Here is a 25,734-nt window from a genome sequence, read left to right on the forward strand (position 1 = left end):
TGTTCTTGAAGATCGATCCTTTTCACCCTACCCTATCGTGTAAAATTGCACATCTATCAACTTGATAAATGTTTTAAGATGACATAAATAAAGTACCGTCTAGGAATCATTCACTACTGACATTTACATATCTAGACGTCTCTTTAGAAAGACCCTTTACCTGCAAGAATTTTTTTTAGGAAGTAAAAGCTCAACCTTCAGAACAACATAAATGTCCACAAATTTTTTTTTGACTTGTCGTCGTTCTTAATTATTTTCACCCAACCGTAAATACATACATACATACTCAGATAGGGATGCTTACATACATGCCAACATGCACAAGAGTATAGCGCACATTAAAAGTCCAGTGCGGCTCGCATGTGTTGAGTTTCTTATTTTGTTTATCCCAGCTTCTGCGCCCATATTACGGCGAAGCCCAACAGTTTTCAAATTTCATTCAAGTAATATACTCGATTGAGGCATATCGAAAAGCGAACGCAGCGTTTTTGTTGGTGTGCTATTATTTCCTTTTGATATTCTTGGTTGTTAGAGGAATACAAAATGCTTGTGAAACGTTGGAATATAAAAAGATTAGCCCTTTACGGATGTGTCGTACTGATTGTGTATGTCTTGATGACGAGTGGATCTCGAAAATATAAAATTGATGTGCTGATCGACAATAGTAAACCGGAAGCGGTGTGGGAATATGTGGCAGATTTTAGTAAAATGCGTTTACTCAACCCGACAATGTAAGTAAAATATGTGTATGCTCTACATACTATGCATATACAATTAAATACTAATACATACATACATACATATGCACATAAGTACATACATATACATATGTATTAATGCTTTTTAGGCTAATGTGGAGATGATGTGGCGTGCAATATAAGGATCTATCGAGGCAAATAAAAAATGTTTAAACAAATGTTGGAAATATGTGCGTAGGTACATACACGCATGCATATATAGGTGGCGTTGGTAGAGCAACAACAACATGTATATGCATTTTATTTTTGCAATTTGGCGATCGGAATGTAAAATTGCAATGATAAAGCAAACAAATATCGGGGAAGTAGGGCACTTTAGCATTCAAAACACCAAATCGCAGAAATAAAGAAACAAATCTGCTGCTATACCGAAGTCACCTTGTACGCAATTCATTGAAACGTGCGCGCATTTGCACATAAAACTCGCTAGGTTCAATAGCGCCACGACTCAAAATCGGAAATATACTTGCCACACACCCGCATGCATATACATATGTACAAGGGTATTAGAACTTTGTTCATATAACGGTGATGTGTAAGTCGAGAAGAGAGAAGTCGATTTAGCCATGCCCCTCCGTTTTCGCAATAACTGGAGCAAATATTCATATATTTCAATGAAACTAGGTGCACATATAACTTTTTCCCAAAGCAGTTTCGTGTAGAAAATGGGGGGTATCGACTACTAACCAAGTCCATCTGCCATATAAGCGTAATTTGCAATAAAAAAACAAATAAAAACGTAATACCTCTATTATAAACAAAGTAAAATTATTCAAATTTTCTTCAAAAATGTTGTGAAAGGGGCGGTGATACGTCCCCTTTTATACGACCCCTTTTGCATAAATGCGTGTATCGTGATAACAACATAATAAAACTCGCCCAAAGCTAGTACACGTGTTGCTCTCCATCTCATTTAGATTTGATATAAATACGAAACCACGCCCATTTTTTTTATATGCCAAGACTAAATTCCGTACGCCTGTCTACTTGAAAAGCTATAACTCTCACTGCCAATTAGTTTGTTTGATTCTGAAAATTGACAGCCAGCCCAAATTAAATTTTACTAAAATATGCGCTGGTGTAAAAACCTTGCTTTCCCACTGTTCGTTTTGACACTCTTGCAAAAAAGGAGCGATATGATGTGGCAGCGTAAAAAATACACTTCTATCTGCTAATTTCAATTGTTTCAACATTCTTTTGAAATTTTAATTTGTTGTTGCGAGGTTATGACGCTCTTTAGTTGTACTGTTTTGTAGCTTATCGAGCTAGATTTACGTGTGAACTCATAAGCATAGCGAATGTGTCTGTATATGTACTATGTGTATGTATAGGTATGTACGTGTGTATATTAACATACATTCATGCATGTGCACATATTTATGTAGAATAGTTAGTAGATAAACAATAATTTTTAGAATATAAAACTGCATATTTTGTTCTAACTAAATGGTAATTTGTTTGGCCTCCCTAGCTTGGACTTCAAAATTATCACCGATAGTGGGCATGCACACGACTGGCGTTACACAGTCGAATATACGGAGCGTTTATCGCATTGGCCCTACTGGCTGAATAAGGCGAAAGCGGATTATATTGTCACAAAGACCATGCCAGGAGTGGATCCCGCCGTATATGCGATCGAGTCGAAACACAAGACTTGCTTCTTTAAAGGCACCTATTGTTGTAAGTTCCAATAAACGCGCCAATATTTAATATGCATAAATTCTATGGCATAACATGTACATACATATGTACATACAGATATATATACAGGGGCACCGAGATAAATGTGGAAAGCATTTAGGTAGCAGTTGCGTTAGAATCAACATCATTGTGAAGATGTTGCAGGGAAGACATCAGGAGAGCATCACTTGTGCCAGGCGACTAGACGGGCACATCGCAATTCAGAACCTAATAGGCCGGATTTGATAATTGTTATGCTGGTACTGTGCAGTCTGCGCAAGCTATGCTGATGTGTAGCTAGGGTTAGGTGTCTCGAGAATAGCGAGATTAGGAGGGACTGAAATTTCTTCACTATTGAATTATTGAGGAAAGGAGAGTTATCGGACGGGTTTCCCAGTTTCAATAGGAGGAGTGATGACATAACGGGTGGGCCACTCTCTTGTTAGTCTCAAGACCTGATCAGGTTGCACTGATTACATCTAACCGAAGAAGAGTTGGGGTAAAGCCGACTTAGGCAAACGCGGCAGAAATAAACCTCGGATACACGGTTAGGCTCAAGGCCAGAAAGAATAAGAAGAAGTATTGGTAGCAGCCATGCCGCATGTAGCTGTTCCAGTGATGATAGGCAAGGGGCGAGGTTCAACGCACTAGGCAGAGCTGGTTTACCGCAGCGGGAGACCATGACCAGTAAAAGCAAAGTCTTTCCACTACGTAGAACTGCCTGCTATTGGAATGAAGAGAGTGCGCTAACTCGTAGTAGTTCAACAAAGTGTCAAAGAAGGACAGAAGAACTCCAAATATCAAAACAGGAAAATAGAGCAAGGAGTCTTGCAGGATGGTGTCCTTTCACCCTTGCCTTTAAATTCTACATCTCGAAACTCCCCCAGCCACCAGAGGGAGTCTCCCTCGTCTCCTACGCCGACGACTGCACGATAATGGCGTCGGGAAATGACATTGATGGCCTGTGCGCCAAAGTAAACGACTACCTCGCATGCCTTTCTCGCTTCTTCACTGCGAGGAACCTACAACTTTCCCCCACGAAGTCCACGGTGACCCTCTTTACCACCTGGACAAAGGAGGTCAAGGTGCAAGTTAAGGTGAAAGTCGATGATACCAATACCGACGGTTAATAACCCCAGAATTTTGGGAGTTACCTTTGACTGCTTGCTCTCCTTCTCAGCGCACACAACCGCTATTGCAACTAAAGTACAAAATTGCAACAAGTTCCTCAGGTGGCTTGCCGGCAGCACTTGGTTCAAAGATAAGGAAATGTTGCTGTCGACTTTCAAAGCAATAGGCCGACCGGTTCTAAACTACGCTGCACCTGTCTGGTCGCCTGGAACCAGTGATTCGCAGTGGACGAAGCTTCAGACCTGCCAGAATACTGCCATCAGGACCGCGACAGGATGTCTTCTGATGTCCCCTATCAACCACCTACACGACGAGGCGCACATGCTCCCGGTTAAGGAGCACAACAAAATGCTCGGCAAGCAGTTTCTGCTTGGGTGTCACCGTAGGCCTCACCCATGCAGACACCTGCTCGAGCCCGAGCCACCTCCCAGGCACATCAGGAGACACTTCCTCAATTACGTGGACGAGATCCAAGACAAAACGGACAGACCTCTCCAGGATCAGACGGTATACAGACAGGCTATTAACGACATTCATCGGGAGACACTCACCACCTTCCTAAGCTCCCGACCCCCGAATGCCGTTATCGGAGTCCAACCACCACCTATCGCAGACGAAGAGCTCCAGCTTCCCCGAGAGTCCCGCGTAATTTTGGCACAACTCCGTTCTGGATATTGTAGCAGGTTAAACTCCTACCTATCCAGAATCGACCCCGACATACTAAACATATGTCCTGCATGTGAAGGTACCCCGCACGACACTAACCACCTCTTCACATGCCCCATCAAACCCACTCATCTAACACCTTTCTCCCTCTGGACCCAACCCGTCGAAACTGCCAGTTTCCTGGGCCTACCGTTAGATGAGCTAGACGAAGACGACCGGTAACTTACACTACACTGACAGGGCATAGATACTGCTACAACAACAACAACAACAACAACAACTGCTATAAGCCTTTCCCACGACAGTCAGTGCCGGAACCAGTCACGTTTACATCCACTCTCCACTCCAGCAGCATTACCCGTATTTGTATGAGAAATGTTTATGCTACTGCAACAACAACAACAACAACAACAGCTGTGATAAGTAGGTAATTGAGTTTACAACATTGCCAGAGCTTTTCGGGAAACCGACGAGCTGGACTCTGCCCTTGCTCACAAGGCAACCTTATTCTATCTGACGGAGGTTGCATTAAAGAATTCCCGACGATGGCATGATGCGCGAATATACCACTATTTTATATTGTAGTATTCAAGTTCAATATTCCGGATTCACCTCGACGACCCTGTACAAAAACTAACGAAGAGTATTTAATTTTAATTTAGCTAATTTTAATTTTTCGCCACTCCAATGGAACAAAATTCATATGTATGTATGTGTGTATACGTATGCATGTCTTTATATGAGCAAACAGAAGATAATATCGTTTATTTTTTATCATTTTATTACAGTACACTCGATTAGCGAATTTAAGTGTACCGCCGCGGGCAAGGACACCTACTGCAGCGAGCATATACAGTACCAGTGCCCACCATTCTTGGGTGAAGCCTGCCGTCGCGAGTTGGAATACCAGCGCCAAGCAGTCATACACAATTTGACCGTTATTTTCAGTAAAAAACCACATTCTTACTAACGAATTTCAATTCATTTATAATTCCATTTATTTCAATCACTTTCAGTTTCTTGTTTTTTGTTTTTTTTTTTTTTTGTTGCGGTTTTTTGCAAATATTTCAATTTAAACATTTGATTTTAATTTACACGGGAGTGTAAACACATAATTGTAAAACATTAAACTACTGTAATAATATATATTTAGCTCTCTATATGTATGTAAAACTTTCAACTAGTTCAATTTGATTTTAAATGTATTACATTCTCAGCATACGTGGGTGCATATGTAAGGATGCCAAAAACTTGTACTCAGCAGTTGCATACGTTCATACTTATTTATACAATATTGTACTGACAATGGGTATTTCAAATTCCAATGTGTTGTCTCTACTTTGAACTAAGAGTTGTGTATGGATGTGTTTAATTAGTTTCTAATAACTATAAAAATCTGTGGGCATTTGCGATAAAATTTAATAAAGGTACATAAAAACTGTCTATATTATAATTTTAGATTTAAATACATGCAGATAAAATTGTTTAATGTGCATATAATACACACATGCAATATATACATTTAGCGTATCAAATCACTTCTCAATTCACTTGCTGAAGGATAACTCTAGGCAACGTCTTTTAAGTCGCTTAGCAATCGCACTCCTAGTATGCTTCCTAACACGCATTTCATTCTGTTCTGCATTCGAATGAGCGGCATTCAGCGTTGCACCATTTTTCTGAAACCATTTTGTGAGCTTTGTCGATTGTGTTGATCTAGTTTTTGGAGATCTGCGCGCCACTGTGCCTGACAGCTGCATTTGTGCGCGTTTACTTGGCGTACGTTCTTCCAGTGTTGCTTCTGTTGGCGTCAGTTGAGTCGTACCAATAAGATAATTAGTGATTTTATTGTGTTGCGTCGTTTGTTGGCTCCGAGTTGTCTGAACGGGAGATATTTCGCCATTAGCATTTATTCGCATCATACTGCCAAATGCTTCATTATTTGTAATTTCAAATATCTCCTCGTCCACCATTGGACCACTTATCATTTGATTGGCGGTGTTATTGCTCTGCGTTTGTTTATGTTTGTTGTTGTTTTGTGTCTGTTGCAGCTGAGTGACGGAAACGGTATTTGGTAATGACGGCACTACTGGTTGACTGCCTCTGGTCGTTCTCTTTACCAATTTAGCATCTGGCGACTTTTTCGACGATTGCTGGGGATTTTTTGTCTGTTTTCTTTGAGCTTTATCTGTGCCATCTGTATTAGGTGGTTCAAACATATTCTCTAGAATATTCAAACACGACCGACCACGACTTAAAACTTGCTTCGATTTACTTTGCTTTCCACTTGAATTAAGTGCGTGCTGCTGCTGCATTTGTTTTACCTCAGAGCCAAATATCTTAAAACCTTGAAAAGTTTCAGTTTCCTCAAGCCCATCCGCAGCTACTGGTTGTGTGCACGTTAACCCCAGATCTGTGCTCGCACTGAATATATCGGGTGATTTGCGATGTACTCGTTGTTTAGCAAGCAATTCGCCGAAAGTTGGTGTTGATGATAATTCCGCTAAACGTTCACGGTCCGTTGTAAGACGCTTCACCGACTTTTTTTGTTTGAGTGCACGTGTGCGTCGACTCTGTACAAATTGTTGAGATGATAGAGAGCCCTCATCCGTTGAACTGGATAATACAACAATCTGTTGGGTTTTATTAGACGCGTCAGGGGGGGGTACGAATACTACATCGGATTCAGTAAAACTACTTGGAGTAGGTAAAAATTGCTTAGGTTCAGAATTTCGTATAGCACGGATCGGTGTTGGAGGTCGTAGAAAACCGTTATCTGAATGTGTGTCTGCAATTATTTTTTGACCACATTGCATATCTTCCGTCGTATCGGAACATGGGAGTATGGCTATGTCCGTTACCTTTGCTGCTTCTTCCGAAGTAGCTAATGTTTTTTGCCTCTTTGAATCCTTAGCTTCATTCTTCCGCGACTCTTTACGAACGTCATTTTCGAGTTCCATATTGCTGTTTTTGTTTTTCTTACTACTGTTTGCCTTATTTGCCTCTACTGATTTACCAACATCTTTTTGCTTGTCTTTGGTTGCAACCCTGTCGCAATTATTAGTAAGTGCACCTCTCCCGTTTCTTCTTCTTGGACTACGCACTAAGGTAAGTGGCTCCGTCATATACTTCCTTCTGGATCGGGTTACGCGCTGCATGCTTCGCGTAAATCGTGAAGTGGGCGAATTTGGAACTTCTACTAATGGTTTATTTTTTGGATCGTCTTTACGGTTTCGCTTTTCTGTACCATATTTTGTTGAATTACTTGAGGATTTAGTTCTTCCGACCACGTCATATTTGGATGAATTTTTTTTTGGAGTTGTAGGCGAAACCGATTTTGAGCTACCCGCTTTATCAGACATAACAGAGCATTTATCATTGTGAATGTCTGATTTATCTCTTGCATGCCTCAACCGCCTTGGGGAAATCTCACTCATATTTTGAGTGGATTTAGTTGCTTTTATCTTAATTTCGGCATTTTTCTCCTGATCAGTTTTGCGTTTTTCAATCGATGTCTCATTAAAATGCTGCGTAGCTTCGTGTAAAGAGTCATGCTTTGCTGCAGAAAAAGTTGTCTCTTTAAGAGGATTAGCTTCTTTATCAGTCGTTTTTGGTTTCTTACACGTCTTTTTGTTTAACTCTTTTGTCTGGTCTAATGCCTGGCGTTTGGTTTTCATAGCATCTCTATCGTTATCAGTAGATCTTAGTTTTTTTGAAGTTTCTTTTGAGTTATTTTCCGTCTGCTTTAATCTTCCACGCTTGATTAGTTTTACACTATCAGAGTTAGACTGCGTATCGACTGACTTCTGTTTTTTAGCAACTTCGTCTAGTTTTTTTTCGTATTTTGTTTTCATATGGCGTTTGGACGAAGAAGCATTTTTATTATCGTTTATATTTACATTTGTTTTCACTTTCAAGGTGCTATCTTTGTATTCTCCTTTGCGTTCATCAATTGTCTTTTTTTCCAAAGTTTCCTTACAACATTGGGGATTTGTCTTTTTTCCACCGACTTCATTCTCTTCCAAATCTTTTGAGTTTTGAATTCCTTGTTCATCTTGTATTACGGATGTCTTTTGATTATTGCCTTTCTTTGTGAGAGATCTTGAATTTGACTGCCATTCAGTCGATTTATTTGTGATATGTTGTCTTTCTGAGTTCCCAATACGAATACACTCTTCCGAACCTTGTTCATTTGAAAGGTCCACAAACTCGTACACGTCAGGCTCCGTTCGAGTGCTTTGAGCCATTATTGCCTGATGATTTGGCACCTCTATTACTTCTTCTGCTTCGCCACTACTGCACGACTCCGAATCTATTAGAAGCGGCGACATATTGTCTGCATCCTCCGATGTTTCATTGTTTTGCAAATCCACACCATGACTCTGTCGTGCTTCTACTATACCGCATATCTCGCGATCCAGAGCTTGCGCCTGGTTGAAAAGTTCTTCTGTCGCCGTTTCAGAATTTGCGTTCAAGTTATTCGAATTGTCGTTAGACTTTTGTGAACTGTTTGAACTGCTTATAGTATGCCACAACTCTAAACTTATTCTATATCTTTCCGCATCCACAAGAGGCAACTGATCTTCAAATTGATGTATGTAACGGCGTAATCGAACATCTCTAAACAGGGCAATTTAAGCAGAGGTTAATTTAAAAGAGGTTCATACCTAATTTATAGAAATTTTTAAAAGAAGCTAAGGGTTTTCAAGAAAAAGTATGGAGGGGTGTGCAGGGATTTTCTTACTTGCAATAGTCACTAATCATTTCCCTTTTCAGGAAATATTGTTCCAAATCAGCTGTTTTGTTAAGTACATCTTTGAACTCTGGGAGTTTATACTTTGCTTCAAAAGATTTGAACTGCTCATACTGATGGTCCAAGTGGCCTCCCAATCGAAGCGAATTATGCAACAATTTCAAATCAGACTATAATAAGAAAATTAAGTTTCAAATTCAATATAATCAACTAATAGATGGCACTCACCGTTACATCAATACTTGAAATAAGTAAGTTGACTTTACGTTCGTAATTACTCAAAAGCATGGACATGCAGAAGTTATTACTCATCATTTGGCCTCTGTTATCAATAATAATGTAATCAAAGTTATATTTGTTTCCATCGACCATCGAACGTAGAGTAGCCCATTTTGCAATAATTACGCTGGGAAGAGGATCCAAGGAGCCTACATACACATATATAAAATGAAATATGGATTGCGTTGGCATACAATGTGGAATTTGTAAGTGTTAAGTATATGTGTAACTAATTGTAACTGATAAGAGTGCAGTGATAATAAAATATGCATGCGACCATTGAATGCCAATGCAGCAATTACAAATTGATTAAAAATTGTGCTAAAGAAACATAGAAACATTCATTCTAATGGTAAACTTACTCATATTCGGGCCTAAAACTCCAACGGATAGTTTGGTAAGTACATCGAAATGAAATTGCCAACCCGCTACAAGTTCATCGTCGTTTTGAACAACAATAAGACATTTATTGTTCTTGGCTATTGCGCCTAGGTATACAGCAGTGGCTACACATTTGCCTAACCCACTCTCGTCATTCAGTATGCAAAAATCCCGATTAGCTAAATGTCTGTGTAAAAAACGAAGTGTATCAACTTGGAAATCCTTCAGGTATTGTCGTATGTGACCAGGTATTTGCACCCTTTCCGATAACTTCAATGGCTCAGGCGCACATGTGGCCAAAAAGTGATACATTTCTGTATTATAAACCCCCACCACGATTCTCCCGTCCCTCCCTTACGTCGCCACTCGCACCTGTATACACGTATTAGTCGCCGATCGTGTTGATGTAATGCAATGATATGTATAAAGCAACCAATATGTACAATAGCTTGATGTAAAAGAATATCACAAACATAGAGAATGGCCCAAGAGGCAGCGTATTTGGCGTATCAAAGTATTCCTGAGTAACTCTGGCACTTGTGAAATATTGCATGTGTGCAATTTGCTAGTTTTCAATATATTCAAGATTTCTATATCGCCCGAATTCTGTTTCCGCTACAGGTAATTTGCCTTATTGGGTTAGCGTGACAGGGTCACTGAACTTTAATGTAGTCCATGGACAAGTCAATTTCGAGTTATGATATGAAACTATGTCACTATGTTGCGGTATGTTTAGATCATTATAAACTTTGTTTTTGTGTACACAAACTTTTGAGCTTAGTTTTGTTTTGAAAAACGAAAAATGCACCCAAAACGAGAAAAGTCCAATAAAGAAATCAACTCGTTGGCGGGGTTAGTAATAGTGCCACTTTGACAGCTAGAACCAACTAAAACTATCCATCAAAAATACGCGGCAAACAAATGTAGCCATATCTATTGAAAAATAAATACCATTTAATAAAATAAATCATATAAATGAATATTGGCACGGAGGAATATTTAGTATAATGCTGCACGCTATGAAAAAAAAATTAAGGTAATTATTTAGAAGAGCGGCCCTTCAGAAAATCAATATTTTTGTAAAATTTTTTCAATGATATCAATAAAATGTATTGTAAAAGAGTGTTTAAGATCGGGGGAACTATACTTTTATGTAGGATTTACTGTTAATATGAATATCAAATCCGGCGGGCGACACAACAAGAATTACCGCTTGAACATTATATAAGTGTTTTGAAATGTTGTCCAACTCCGGCTACGCAATCCACAGTATTTTTGCGTAGAACTCCTTTTCGCGTGGGCGGCCTTCGGCCGCGCTTCAAAAAAATAACCCTCATCAGTCCAACTCCGGCTACGCAATCCACAGTATTTTTGCGTAGAACTGCTTTTCGCGTGGGCGGCCTTCGGCCGCGCTTCAAAAAAATAACCCTCATCAGTCCAACTCCGGCTACGCAATCCACAGTATTTTTGCGTAGAACTCCTTTTCGCGTGGGCGGCCTTCGGCCGCGCTTCAAAAAAATAACCCTCATCAGTCCAACTCCGGCTACGCAATCCACAGTATTTTTGCGTAGAACTCCTTTTCGCGTGGGCGGCCTTCGGCCGCGCTTCAAAAAAATAACCCTCATCAGTCCAACTCCGGCTACGCAATCCACAATATTTTTGCGTAGAACTCCTTAAACACTCTTTTACAATACATTTTATTGATATCATTGAAAAAATTTTACAAAAATATTGATTTTCTGAAGGGCCGCCGGATTTGATATTCATATTAACAGTAAATCCTACATAAAAGTATAGTTCCCCCGATCTTAAACACTCTTTTACAATACATTTTATTGATATCATTGAAAAAATTTTACAAAAATATTGATTTTCTGAAGGGCCGCTCTTCTAAATAATTACCAAAATTAAATTATAAAAAGGGGGATAGAGGGTTGTATTCCGATCCTATAAACCACCTCCGGAAACTAAGGTTTTGAATAATTAATTGTTAAAATTGTGTAATTAAGCGAAAGGTTAGTGCAGCGAGATACCCCAAAACAGAACAAAATGCATAAGTAGGTAGAATTTTGCAGATACATTAGCTAGAAGCATGTTGTTAGGTTAGGTTGTATACCAAAAAATAATTCTTTTTTTGTATTAGCGAAAATATGCATCACGCTATATGTGCGGTTCGCGAGAGAGCACCCAGGAAGCATAATCTAGTTTTCGACGGAGTTTCGATTTTCGGACAGTTGCATAGAAGATGTTCTAGGGCTTCTCTTGTAGCCGGCTCGTTACATTTTCTGCAAGCATCATTAAAAGTTAGATTTAACTTGTAAACATGCACGGCAACTAGGCAGTGCCCTGTTAGTATACCAACGAAAGCTCTGCAGATCCTTCTATCGAACGATAAAGCCGATTTAGTATACATACGTTTTAACACATGATTCTGGCAACTTAACAATTGGTTCAGCTAATCCATATGCCTTTCGCCTTTCTTAACAAGTTTTCCACTAGTTCTTTTTGAATTGTGCTCAGGGGTTTAAGTACCTGAGTTATTTGATTCCCAGCAAGTCTCGTGTTAGCAATAATTTTAAACTTCCATCTTTCCCAACGCAAAATCTAAAGCAAGGTTTGTACTATAAAGGTTTAACAGGCGAACAGGCCATATATAAAAGAAACTCCAACAGCTTACAAAAATTTAAAAGTCAATTATACCACCACTGCAAAATATGTATATAGCGTAAAATGGACAAGTATTGCTATTTCGATAGATACAGTTTGATCAGTGAAGAACACTGGTGGGGTTCTGTATGGAAACTAGTTCTTTCCACTATCGCTGTAGAACTCGTCCTATCAGACCGCAAGTACATTGTAATTGGACTGCTCAGGATTATGTCCAGCCTGAGTAGCATTAGCCTGATTTATGATAAATGTTTGTACATACATAGATTATACGGTCCTGGAATGTTATGAATATGCGAATATATATGCCTCCAACTCAAAATTGTACCAAGGACAAATAAGCGAAAATTGTAATTTCCTGAATGCTTAATATTTCTTATAAGACATTAAATAAATAGAAAGAAATTTTATGTATAATTTTTATAACAAATTCCACTCCACTAAATAAATGCTTAATTATTATTATTTTTTTTTATACTATGTGGCAACACGTTCTTTCGCTATGAATTTCGAACAATTTTTCGTACTTGAAAGCATAGATGACTAGATGTGAAACTCTTTTTCTCGTGAGAGCGCTAAAAAATGTGCATTTTTTATAACATTTTCCAATATTGCCACACCGGTAGAAACATGAATTGGGTATTTTTGAACCAAAGGTCTGGAATTTTTAGTTTCCACACCACCATTGAGGTTAGTATTTAGTGCGCGGTTGCCCAATAGCCTTATATCACTCGTAAACACCTACATATACTAAAAATAAGCACAATCCGTTTGAAATATGTACATAAATAAGCAAAAAATTTAAAAATTTTTATGTAAATGAAATTATTTAAAACTGAAATACAAAAGTAATTTAATAATAATAAAGTAATGAACGCGAAAAACATAAGTTATAATTAAAAACATGACTTATTGCGATTTTTTAATATAACACAGAAATTGGGTAACAAAAAAAAAATTCTCAAACAACGAACAGAATAAGTTAAAGCAGATTACCTTTAATTTTTGTAAAATATCTCAAACACAAATTCAGTTCCCTTACCTACGCTTTTCAACCATAGAATATTTACGTATATACAAATTTACATAAACCAACACACAGTTATCAATAAAATTACATTATGTACATAAGACTAATTAAAAGTAGAAGTCGAAAAGGATATAAGGCTCCGACTCCATGTGTTCTCCCCTCACTTGTTTTGAGAGAAATATTACGAATTTTTCAATGAAATTCACAGGAGATGTTCATTTCGTGCTTATTTTGCTAAAACTAGCACCAACACTATTCTGTTAATAATAGTTTTTAAGTTATTTGTTGATAAAGTTTGTCTTTTACCTTCACCAAATTTTGATAGAATAAGTGCATTTATCACATTTATTTTAATAAATATTGAAACTATATTAACATACACACACGTTTTTAACTCTTTTTATTTATTTATACCACAAATTAACCATTTATATTGCATTTTTAAGTTGCTAACTCCAAATATGCCAGCTAAATTTACAATAACTGAAAAGCATGGCTGAATGGAGTGCTGCCAGAAGCAAAAAATAAAAAAAAAAATAATAGAATGCGATTGAAAACGAAGCAACATAGGAACATAATTTCCACACACTCTTTTCTGTTAGAATATGAGGGAATGGGGGTTTACAACCTCTAAGGTGTATATATTCTTTTTAAAATTTTTTAACTATTCTTTTTTATATATAGATATTTAATATATAAAAAAGAATATATATAATATATTCATAATATAGTGAAAATTTGGAATAAAAAATCGCGCGATTTTTTATTCCAAATTTTCGCCTGCGGCGCTTTTTTTTCTTTTTTTTAAATATATATATGTATATATATATCATATATTCATAATATAGGGAAAATTTCGAATTAAAAATCGCGCGATTTTTTATTCCAAATTTTCGCCTGCGCCGCTTTTTTTTCTTTATTTTTAAATATATATATGTATATATATATATCATATATTCATAATATAGGGAAAATTTGGAATTAAAAATCGCGCGATTTTTTATTCCAAATTTTCGCCTGCGGCGCTTTTTTTTTAAATATATATATGTATAATATAGTGAAAATTTTCGCCTGCGGCGCTTTTTTTTCTTTTTTTTTTTAAATATATATATGTATAATTATATATCATATATTCATAATATAGGGAAAATTTGGAATTAAAAATCGCGCGATTTTTTATTCCAAATTTTCGCCTGCGGCGCTTTTTTTTTCTTTTTTTTTAAATATATATATGTATAATATAGTGAAAATTTGGAATTAAAAATATATATATCATATATATATATCATATATTCAAAATGCATACAATCAAACATACTTTACTGAAAATCAAGCATTAATATATATATGTATATAAATAATAATAAATATATATATATATATATATGAATAGACGTATATAATATAGAAATAATTTGTAAAATTTTGTATTTCTAGTCATTTATTATCTTCTAAAATTGTTTATTTATACGATGTCTGGCAGCACTTCTGCTGGTTGTAGTAACCAAAATAGGAGGATTCTTGGTCAATTTTACAATTTTTAAACTCAAATAACTTAAAAACTATAAGGCTCCGGCAAGTGAAGTTTTCACTTTTGGATAGTAGAATACCCCCTCTACCCCCCCTTATACCCCTTTTTTTAAAAAAGTCGGGAGAACACATGGGTATTTTCCCGGATATAACGAGCTTTGGATTCTACAAACTCACTTAAATTCAAATTATTACATTTCAATTGAATTAATTTTAAGCCAATAATTATAAACATTTCAACACGTCATTTCTCCATTAAGCAAAAACGAACTGTTTTCGTCTGTTATTTTTGGCGCGTTTCTTCTGGCAGCCTGCCATTTCGCCTATCAGCTGTTCAAAATCCCATAATGTGTGAGTGCTGCCAAGTTTTGAAACGTCCTCATGGGCGCGCTCTCTCTCAAAATGAAGAAGTTTCACATCTAGTTATCTATGCTTGAAAGCGGACAAATTAAAACAACTTTGTTATTGTATTTTAATAATCTCTTTTAAAAATAATGATCAAAATAATAGGTAGCAGTTCAAATAATATGAAATGAAAAATATCCGTATAAGTGCTTATCTTCTTAGGGAAATACCTTTGTGTGGATAACAACTCTTTAACTTGAAATAACCCGAAAACTATAGCTTCCAGCTTTCCATCACAATCGGCTGTCCTAATTTCTAAGTTTCCCCATTTGGTTGCTTCAATTATCTAGCAATGATGGGTCAATTGTGCACAGATAAGATTTTGTTGGAGATTTTCAAAGAGCAAAAAACGCTAGACAAATTTATTGAGACCATTTTCGGATTTCTGGTACGCAAGTATGTATGAAAAAACTTACATTCTGGTTTTACATTGAATGGTTGCTAAATAAATATTTGATTAGCACGAATTTCGGTCTAATAGACACTTCAGAAAGAGCGCGAATACAGCGACATATATTTGATGCATTGTCGTTTTGGTGCCCTGAACAACAAACATCGCCTAGGACGGAAAATGTCACCACCGAATGCGAAACACCTGCAACAACAGAGGCTGGAATTGGAGCAGAAACTGGCAACGTAGGATCGGAGTTGCAATGGACATATTTAACACAAGCACGAAACGCGACTTCGGAGGGTCATCTGGTTCTTAATTCAGATCACGGAATATTTAATGCAGTTAATGTTGATGCGGAATGCCATCGAGTAAAAATATATAACATATTTCTAATTTTAGGTACAAAAGAGCGAACCCAATATCAAGTATCGGGCAATCCTACCCAAAGAGCAGCATTTAGTGTTAAGTAATATGCCCACAAATTTCCCAAAAACGAATGATGAAAAAATAAAAAGGAATTCGAAACGATTGTATAAATGCAGCGAATGTTCGGACATATTTATTTCGTTTCGCCAGCTGAAAGTGCACGAAGCGCTTCACACGTCTCTGACAGACAGGGTTATCAGTATTTGTGTTTATTGCTGCAGCTTGTACGCCAACGCGGAAACTTTAGAAAAACATATTAGTGAGAGCCATGCAAATGGACGATATCTCTGTGCACCGTGTGCAAAAACATATAAGAGTCGTGGGCAGTTGCTTAGGCACGTGCACTCTAGTGCACACAATGCCAAAGCACTTCTGTTCTATTGCAGTCTATGTCCCCGCACCGGAAACTCGCATATAGAGTTTCCCTCAAGGGCAGCACTACAACAACACTACCAAGAAATGCATTTACTTATGCCTGCGAGCCAAGATGAAGACGATGTCGAAATTGAAATGAACGAAGAATTTCTTGATGAATTTCTTCTAAATAATGTTAATGAGAACTCTTTTAATTTTTCCGAATGCTGGGATGCATTAGATTTGAATTTGCCAGATATGTTGCATTTGGCGAATTCCGATGAAAATTACTCATATAACAAAAATAGCATAATTCAAAATAACGAATTTACCTTCAAATGTCCAATATGTTATGAAGGCTTTTTGACCCAAAAGCTTCTATTGCTGCATATTGCTTCCAAACATGGACTGCAGGTGTTAATTTGCAATAAATGTGACTCCAGTTTCAAGGATTACACACAATGGATTCATCATAAAAGGACTCATCGCGTTCAATTTGATGCAATGCAAAAAGCTAAAGATGATTTGATGAAGTGTGAGATATGCGACAAAATATTTCGAAGCAATGCCGCACTCAACTACCATGTAAAGACCCATTTGCGTAATTACTTACAAGTGCCGCAGGAATGTCCATACTGCAAAAGAAACTTTTACTCCGATGTTAATTTTAAACAACATATTCGTATCGTACATTCACTGAATAAACGACACAAATGTGAGCTTTGTGACAAACCGTTTGCTACGCTGGATCATTTAAAAAAACATGTTTTGAGCCAACATCAAAATGAACGCAAACATATTTGCCATGTCTGCTCCAAATCCTTTACACAATTGTGCCACCTTAAGCAACATCTGGCCATACACACTACCGGCAAGACACACCAATGTACAAAATGCAAACTGAAATTTTGGCGTAAAATCGATCTGCAGCGGCATATGTTAAAAAAACATTCATAAGTTCCTTAAATAATCTATTTTGTGAATCTATAAGGAAGGAAGTATCGAAAAACTTTACATAAAACTTATTTATAATGTATTACTTGCGTTCATTACATTAAAATAAATTATGTTATTAAGCACCCTTAAATAATATTCTGCGAATTCATAAATGCTTTTCTTAGACAGCTCCCAGAAAGCGTTTTAATGCTGTGCAAAATCGTGTGGCGCCATCGACCAACTTCTCTTTGCTGTGAAAAGAAATACTTAAACGCAGGCAATTGTTTGCCACTGTACTTTCGTGTGCAAAACGATATCCTGGTAGAAAAAATATTTTTTCACTTTTCATGCAGTATTCCAAGAATTCGCCGGCGTTTGTATGTGGCGGTAAGGAAATCCAAATGAAATATCCACCTGATGGTCTTGTCCAATCACAACTAGTCGGCAAATTGTGTTCGAGCACCTCGCAAGTGGCTAACATGCGCTCCTTGTATGCAAGTGATACTCTGTGAATATGTTCTTGTGCCAATTTCAGCTCGAAAAGACTGGCTAATATGCCAGAAGTATAATTATTAAAACATCCACTGCTATTCAATACTCCACTATAAAAATTTTGTTTTTAATTTATGTAATTAAGAAAAAACTGAATTTCTTCGAACTTACGATCTTTCCAAAATAGGTTTTAAGCGCGCAGATACCTCCAACCATCCTACACGAACACCTGGTCCAATTATTTTTGAGAAAGTTCCATTCGAAATTATATTTCCAGATCCCTTATCGTACGCAAATAAGCGTTTTGGTGGTCGGGGACTTGTGTAGTTGAGAATATTGTAAACGTCATCACAGAGTATTAAGAAATCATACTTTTGAGCTAGGTCAACCAGACTTTGACAAACAGCTAGATTTGATTTGAAGAAAAAAGTAAAAATATAAATATATGTGAAGCTACTCCCGGAGTACTTAGTGACTTCATTTTACCTTCAGAAAATACAATTCCAGTTGGATTATGATAGGCGGGAATTGCATAGTACATCGCCCAAAACGATTTGGAAGTGGACGGAAAACGTTTTGTCTGTAAAATATCCTCAAATTTCTTCACGTTCACGCCATCTTTATTAAGACTTACTGCAATTTGCGAAAATTAACTTTTAGATAAACTTGTTTTTCTGACGTATAAAGGAATACTGTGAAATAGAGCTGAACATCAGTCAAAATATATAATTATATAAAACACTTTTCAATACGGTAGCTTCTTAATTTTACCTACTATCTTTCAATTTCCTTTGACAATATTAATACTTAAAAATGTTATATAATATAGTTTGTCATAATTACTGATTTTACAACTGAAAATGTAGCTCTATTTTAGTGCTCAACTGTAGTTTTAATTTTTAACTTACGTGGTATGACAGTTAGCGTTGTGAATTGCTTAATAACATCAAGTGCAATCATATAAGTAACTTCGTCAACGAAAATTATTCCATTTAAATCAACCAGAGTAGATAAGACAAAGTGCAATCCCTGTGATGCGCCGGTTGTAATGATAAGATCTTCACTGCAAAGCATATGTACATATATACAGATATAAATATTTCACCAGTGTCAAGATATATATGATGATGGTGCATATATTCTTGCATACCTTTTCATAGGAGTATCACCATACTGAGCGCTAGAGTATTCAGCGATGGCATTTCGTACCTCTACCGGTCCACTAGTAGGTCCGTATTGAAAAAGATAAGATACATTTATTTGCTTTTCGTATTTCTAAATTATAAAAAAGTAAATAATAAGAAGCTAAATTATGAAATATGAATTTAAACTAATAAAATACTCACTAGACGGTGCTTTGTTGCCTCTTCAAATATATCGCAACAGTTTTCGAGCAAATCTGGACCTGGAGCTCCTACGCCCAAATTTAGGATGTCGTTGTCGTAAACATTCCAATCAGTACCATCAAACAAATGCTTCAACTTTCGGTCGACGTTGGTTTGTGACATTTTACTACCAATTGCATCCAAAGAAGTGGAATCAGTAACTGTTTAGCTGTGCGATTTGCTATGAATAGAATTAGCAATCTCGAGTTCAAGTACGCTATATTACCATATTGTTAGATTAATTACAATTTTAATGAAATTTAATATTCACTGGTTGGTGCGTAACTATCACAGAAGTGCAGAGATTCAAATGTTTTCTCTTTTTCAAAATGTTTTTTCTAATAGCGGTCGCTCCTTGGCAGGCAATAGCAAGCCTGTGAGTGTATTTCTGCTTTGAAAAAGCTTCTCAAAAGTCTCCCCCATTTGTGGAACATCAAGACGCACGCCATAAATAAGATGAGGAGCTCGACTAAACACACAAAAGGGGTACCCCCTTGCACCAACTATATACAGTGGCTCACAGCTATTTCATGCAGTTTCAGTTTATGAATTTAAATTATTGCAGAATGAAAAATTGTCGCAATTAAAAAAAAAATGTATGTAAATATGTAGTTAAGGTACTTGACCACCTTATAAGTTTCAAAAAATTAAATTTTTTTTTTTACATTTTTTCAATCCTTATACTTTTAAAAATCATCACCTGAAACTGTTTTTTTAAATTCGAATTCTAACAAAGTGAAATCAGTGAAAATGTGCAGGCGCATCCTGCACTCATTACTTGCTGACTCAGCGGAAAGAAAATAGCAAGTTTTAACTTTAAACGCGTTTTTCCAGAAATTACTTTTTTTCGAATGGCGGACACTTTATCTCCGAAACTGCTTAGCCGATTTTAATGATTTTGGTCTTGTTTTATTTGTTAAGATGTTTTGTATGCCAATTTACCACATTTTGCAAAAAAAAAGTTAATAAAGTATTGCTTTTTAAGCATAACATTGTGAAAAACAGGGGTGTTTTCTTAACTTTTTTTCAAACATCCGCCATTTTTTTATTATTTTTTTTTTTTGTCAGTTTGTGGTAAATTCTCACGCAAGGAACCTTCCTTTTGAAAATTTTGTTTCTCTCTTTTGTTTTAGAATTACCATTTCTAAGATTAACTGTCCGCCGCAAGACATGATTTTCTTCAGGCCTCGACTTTGGCGCCTCCTGGATATATGTTAAAAAAAGAAATTTTAATAAATCAATTTTTTTTTGTATTATATAAGCTCTAAATAAAAATTTAAAAAAAATTTATTTTAATATATTATACAGAACATGAAAAAAAATTATTGAATATGTTGTACTTTTTAGCTTTCCAAGGTGGTCAAGTACCTTAAATGATTTGCTAATTCGTGGAAATATAGTCCCACGCACACTACGGGATGAAATGCAACCACAATGCGGTATCTTTGCTCACAGCTTATTTCATACAAGCACTTGATTATGTTGTGGCGGCGGCTAGTCGTTTGGTTAACGGTATTTTAAATTTCTAGTTTACATATGTATGTATAAAAACACTAAAATATTCCACCAAACCAAATTCTATGAAGAAAATCCTTTCAAAACAGTTTGACAGCTAATTGTCAAATTTCTGCCAAATGTGAACGGGTATATAAATTTTTCTAGATTTATTGCTAATCGCTACATATGTAAACGTGCTTTAAAACTAATTCAGTCTTCTTAATTTACAAGCACAAATTTTTGAAATTACCCCAAAATTTGTGAAAGAGTAAGCACTGTCCAATGCACTGAACCTCACCCCAAAACCGTGTTTCCACGACAGTTCGGATCTACGAAACGGATTTACATTCGGCCAAAGATAGCGTTTTCAAAATATTTGTGTTGTTGTTACAACAACAACAGTGTGCCAGAAAAAAACTAGCAAACGTAGAATAATAACCTGTAAAATACAACTTGAAGCAAAAAAAAAAGAAAGAAAAAAGATATTGTGAAAGAAATTATTGCCGTGGAGGGCGTGGAGTACCCCAAGAATGGTAGAGGAGAGCAAATGGCATCCAGAGGTACTGCGTACTCAAGTTGTGCATTTTCATACACCCCACCGAGTACACAAGTCCTTGATTCTGCACCTCCGGCTCCATTTCTAAAAGTATGTGGTTGTTCTTCAGGCATCAACGCAACTCGTTTGTTTTTTCGCCCTATATCTCTACCGGCGCCCTTTCGCACTTTATCTTATTTCTGGAAAATGAAAAGAAATTAATACAATCCTCGCTATAAAACAAAGAAAATTTTTGTTTTAACTTACTTTCTTTCTCCATCTTATACACTAACCCATGATTAATTAATGCAAGTTCGGACTGGGTGTTGTGTCTATGTAAATTTTAATTTTATGTAATGTATATAATATTTTATACATTGTTTCAAATAAAATTTGGGTTGTGATCTCATTAGTTTGACATATTTTATAAACATACTTTTGCTAACTTTTTTTAAGTTATAATATGAATGTATTTTGTTTTTTTTTTTTTATTTGTTGTTTTACAAATTTATTTTTGTTACCCACTTGTTATGTTGTATTTAAAAACTTCATATTTTTGTATTTCTTTATACTTATATTTTGCGTCTTCATTATTTGTGTGTTTCAATTTTGGATAATTTCATTTCCATGATAGTTTTGGAATATTTTTGGTTATTTATGCATATATATATTTATGCCTTTTTTATTGTATGTATGGATATCTGAGTTGTTGTTGTTGTAGCAAATAAACACTCCCCATTCATATACGGGGATTCCTGCTGAAGTGAAAGCCCTTGGCCGGATATAGATTCTGGTTGTTCCGGTGAGGTAGACTGAATGTCGGTGGAACGGCTGAAGTGACAAACCGGATGGGAAACCGAACACCCTATACTAACTTCCGTAATGCAGCGTTTGCATACATCAATGGTAGTGTGGAAACCGGAAATTGACAATTTTTGGGGAAAACTTTAGTATAATGTATATCGCTTTGAAAAAAAAGGTTAAAAGGGGGGGATAGAGGGGTGTATCCCCATCTAAAACTAAAAACCGAACCTGCCGGAGGCTTATAGTTTTTAAGTAATTTAATGTTAAAGTTCTCTAATTTAGCGAAAAGTTGGTGTTGCCATACACCTGAAATAAAAACGAAGTTGGTATGCAGGGGTGTCAGTGGAAGGTTCATTGTAAAAGTGCAGTATTTTTTTAAAATTTAAAAATTAAAAAATTTAAAATAACCCTCATCAGTCCAACTCCGGCTACGCAATCCACAGTATTTTTGCGTAGAACTCCTTTTCACGTGGGCGGCCTTCGGCCGCGCTTCCAAAAAATAACCCTCATCAGTCAAACTCCGGCTACGCAATCCACAGTATTTTTGCGTAGATCTCCTTTCCGTGTTAAAACCATTGAACCCAAAATTAAAATATCATATGCGTGTATGTAGTAAGGACGCACAATAACCACTATCCCCATCATTAACACTAAACTTAAATACTTAATTTTTGTATTTGTATTTTAGTTTCATTTGCAGGCATCCGGCAACACCATACTGTTGCCATTCCAATTTTCTTCTTATTCGCGTTTAAAATTGGAAAGTGATTGCATGGACAAATGAATTTGCATTTAATTTTAATAGAAGCAATTCGAATATAAGCATAAAAATCAGTAAAAACACGCGTGTGAGTGTATATTTGGTGAATTTCAGTGAAGTGTTAAAATATATATAGTGTAATGTGACAAATTATAACGAAGTTCCTGAGGGCACTTTGAAGGCAAATAATTACAAAATTATTATTTCCCGAATAATTCGGAGTTATAAAGAGTGTTCCTTAACACCTCACTAACATCTCCACCAAGTTTCATTAATAAAAACATTATAGTTTGCCAAAAATTGCCCAATATACATTGTTCTAAATTCCAGCCAATTTTTGTTTAAAAAATACAAAATTACAGTTTCTTACGGTATTTCTTAAATGACAAAAGTTATAAAAACTCTCCTTCACAAGAAAAGGGGTCTCGCTTCAGTCATATATGGTATTGTTGCCAGATGCTTCGCCAATGTTCATAAGTCGTCAAAGTATAATGCAACGGGGGTCAAAAGTTTTTCGGATTATTGGCAGCACTGTCTGCTTTCGAATCAGCTGTTTGGTTGTTTACCAATCGACAAAGGTGGTTCTAGCTTTGTTTCTATACAAATTATATTATTGAATAAGGTTTCCCCATTGAAGCAAAGTATTATTTATATCGGCAATTTTGAAAATCTTCACAAGCGGTTATAATTGAATGAAGATATTTTCCTTATTATCAAAACTTGAGCAATTTCAAATGACTCTCTTTATTAGCTAGGCAAATATCTGTGGAAAGAGCATTTCTTTCATTCACAAGTGAAAGGTTAAACTTAAATAATAAGACTGAATCTTATGGTTACTTGTAAAGCTATATACTATAAAAAATATAACTTATTGTTGATGTGGGGATTCTGCTGTTTCCGTGGCGCCGCAATCTTATGGCGGATTCTTATAGAACTCGACAAAAGAAAACGAAATGAATGAGTAAATTTTTTTGATATCTCGCTTAGTTTTCGAGATATTGAATAAAAATACGGTGGATTGAGTAGCCGGAGTCGGACTGATGAGGGTAATTTTTTGGAAGCGCGGCCGAAGGCCGTCCACGCGAAAAGGAGTTTTACGCAAAAATACGGTGGATTACGTAGCCGGAGTCGGACTGATGAGGGTTATTTTTTTGAAGCGCGGCCGAAGGTCGCCCAGGCGAAGAAAAGTTCTACGCAAAAATATTGTGGATTGCGTAGCCGGAGTTGGACTGATGAGGGTTATTTTTTTAAAGCGCGGGATATCGAAAATTTTTACTCCTATATTTTTTCTTATCTCGCCGAATTCTATCGAAACTGAAGAAAAAATTATTATCATTTTTTGTTTTATTTAATATCTCGAAAACTAAGCGAGATATCAAAAAATTTTACTCCTTCATTTCGTTTTCTTTTGTCGAGTTCTATAAGAATCCGCCATTAAATTGCGGCGTCACGGAAACAGCAGTATTGCCGTTGATGTTGTAGCAGCATAAATATTGCCCATAAAGGTTTGAGGAATGATGCTGAAGTGACAATCCTTGTTGGAAGAAAACTTTATAATGGATACCTCCGATTTTGGGGATAAAAATGGTAGCGTCGGAGTGCCGATTTCTTCAGACAAATATTTTTGTTTGAATTGGTTTTGTTTTGTGCAAAATTAAATTATATTATTGCTTTATGATTAACTTCAATCTCACTCTTTTCAGATAGAAAAGTAAAGAAACAAACCTAAGAGTTTGTCAATACATGTAAAGTTTGAGTTAGAATTATTGCAAAATATTTACACTTCATTTACGATGGATAAAAATGAAGAAATTATTGTCGACGCGACTGCGTCTCAAATTTCACAGGAACATAACGCATTACTTGATTCCCCGATTCGAGGTCCCACACTGTCAACAAGTACATCAAGTTTCGAAGCATTGGATCCGCATGATCCTAATTTAAGCAAATTAGCAACAAAAATGTTTCGAAAAACGGAGGAATATATTAGCAACGAATTGAATGCGCCCCTTGAAGACTACAAGTTATTGGAGGAAATGAATAAAGCTACTGTGGCTAAATATTCAGATATGCAGCAAATAGCTGAAAACCTCAGTGTGTCTACTAATGAATTAAGCATAAAATTTCAACTATTGGTAATTTTTATTTTTTATAATTTTATATACGATTTTTTAAATGTAATGCAATTTGTATTTTTAAGGTCCCTCTTATGAAGCAAATTGATGAAATATCAGATACAGTGGATAAGTTGGAAGCTGCCGCTTACAAATTGGATGCTTACAGTATTGCACTTGAAAATCGGGTAAAATCAGTACTCCAACGAAAATCAACAATACATTAAAACTTTATTGTAATTAATATAAATATTTAGATTTATTAAAGAAATTAAAGCAAACTAAATGTTTATGTTATCCAAGTATTAACTTTATCAGTATCGCAAGCACATTAAGGAATATAAGCGGAACTAGAAGAAAACATGTGAGTAGTTGAAATACATTTCATAGATCCATTAACTTACTTTTTGCTACGGTGCGAATAGAACGGATCAGGTTTAGAATTTGAGCTTTCGCCGTTGGCTGGCCAAAGTCCTGCATGTTGGAGGCTTGTGCACCCCAACCAACTATAAAAATTCGTTAAGAAACATCCAACAATTTTATAATTTACTTACATTTTGCAAGGAAACGCTCCTCATGTAAAACACATACTGCATTCAGGCACAACAAAGACGCCTCCACAAGTGTCCATAAGGTAAACATTTTGATAAATAAATATTTTTAGAAAACGATGACCTATTGCAATATCTCGTTTCCAAATCACCATCAGATTTCGAGCTACCAGACTTAAAAATTTTTCATATTTCTCAAAGCCGTA

The 25,734-nt window shown here is 36.1% G+C and overlaps 6 protein-coding genes across 7 annotated transcripts; 3 read left to right on the forward strand and 3 right to left on the reverse strand.

Moving 5' to 3' along the window:
- Positions 1-427: 427 nt before the first annotated feature.
- Positions 428-5,680, forward strand: LOC129240561 (uncharacterized). Its single transcript, XM_054876460.1, has 3 exons — positions 428-731; positions 2,230-2,438; positions 5,024-5,680. The coding sequence occupies exons 1-3, from the start codon at positions 544-546 to the stop codon at positions 5,203-5,205; spliced, it is 579 nt and encodes a 192-aa protein (XP_054732435.1). The 5' UTR covers positions 428-543; the 3' UTR covers positions 5,206-5,680.
- LOC129240560 (protein suppressor of underreplication) lies at positions 5,664-10,033 on the reverse strand. The gene is made up of 4 exons (XM_054876459.1): positions 9,630-10,033; positions 9,217-9,416; positions 8,980-9,158; positions 5,664-8,855 (listed from the first exon to the last, which is right to left on the reverse strand). Exons 1-4 carry the CDS (start codon positions 9,958-9,960, stop codon positions 5,783-5,785), a joined length of 3,783 nt encoding a protein of 1,260 aa, XP_054732434.1. The 5' UTR covers positions 9,961-10,033; the 3' UTR covers positions 5,664-5,782.
- A 5,274-nt stretch (positions 10,034-15,307) lies between these two features.
- On the forward strand, positions 15,308-17,430 carry LOC129241420 (zinc finger protein 271-like). The gene is made up of 4 exons (XM_054877714.1): positions 15,308-15,385; positions 15,443-15,676; positions 15,742-16,015; positions 16,074-17,430. Exons 2-4 carry the CDS (start codon positions 15,573-15,575, stop codon positions 17,409-17,411), a joined length of 1,716 nt encoding a protein of 571 aa, XP_054733689.1. The 5' UTR covers positions 15,308-15,385; positions 15,443-15,572; the 3' UTR covers positions 17,412-17,430.
- Positions 17,431-17,464: 34 nt separating this feature from the next.
- On the reverse strand, positions 17,465-19,556 carry LOC129241421 (uncharacterized). Its single transcript, XM_054877715.1, has 6 exons — positions 19,229-19,556; positions 19,033-19,157; positions 18,791-18,945; positions 18,369-18,515; positions 18,054-18,288; positions 17,465-17,992 (listed from the first exon to the last, which is right to left on the reverse strand). The coding sequence occupies exons 1-6, from the start codon at positions 19,388-19,390 to the stop codon at positions 17,572-17,574; spliced, it is 1,245 nt and encodes a 414-aa protein (XP_054733690.1). The 5' UTR covers positions 19,391-19,556; the 3' UTR covers positions 17,465-17,571.
- A 3,942-nt stretch (positions 19,557-23,498) lies between these two features.
- On the forward strand, positions 23,499-25,263 carry LOC129241452 (biogenesis of lysosome-related organelles complex 1 subunit 2). 2 transcript variants are annotated; one of them, XM_054877780.1, is made up of 3 exons: positions 23,499-23,663; positions 24,567-24,998; positions 25,064-25,263. In XM_054877780.1, the coding sequence occupies exons 2-3, from the start codon at positions 24,657-24,659 to the stop codon at positions 25,202-25,204; spliced, it is 483 nt and encodes a 160-aa protein (XP_054733755.1). In that variant the 5' UTR covers positions 23,499-23,663; positions 24,567-24,656; the 3' UTR covers positions 25,205-25,263. The 2 variants fall into 2 exon arrangements, with proteins under 2 accessions (XP_054733755.1, XP_054733754.1); XM_054877779.1 differs by lacking the exon at positions 23,499-23,663 and adding an exon at positions 24,389-24,450.
- Positions 25,190-25,723, reverse strand: LOC129241453 (immediate early response 3-interacting protein 1). Its single transcript, XM_054877781.1, has 3 exons — positions 25,532-25,723; positions 25,382-25,483; positions 25,190-25,327 (listed from the first exon to the last, which is right to left on the reverse strand). Exons 1-3 carry the CDS (start codon positions 25,617-25,619, stop codon positions 25,272-25,274), a joined length of 246 nt encoding a protein of 81 aa, XP_054733756.1. The 5' UTR covers positions 25,620-25,723; the 3' UTR covers positions 25,190-25,271.
- Between the last annotated feature and the right edge of the window lie 11 nt (positions 25,724-25,734).

Source organism: Anastrepha obliqua, chromosome 3, assembly GCF_027943255.1.
Source record: "Anastrepha obliqua isolate idAnaObli1 chromosome 3, idAnaObli1_1.0, whole genome shotgun sequence".
NCBI classification, from domain to species: domain Eukaryota; kingdom Metazoa; phylum Arthropoda; class Insecta; order Diptera; family Tephritidae; genus Anastrepha; species Anastrepha obliqua.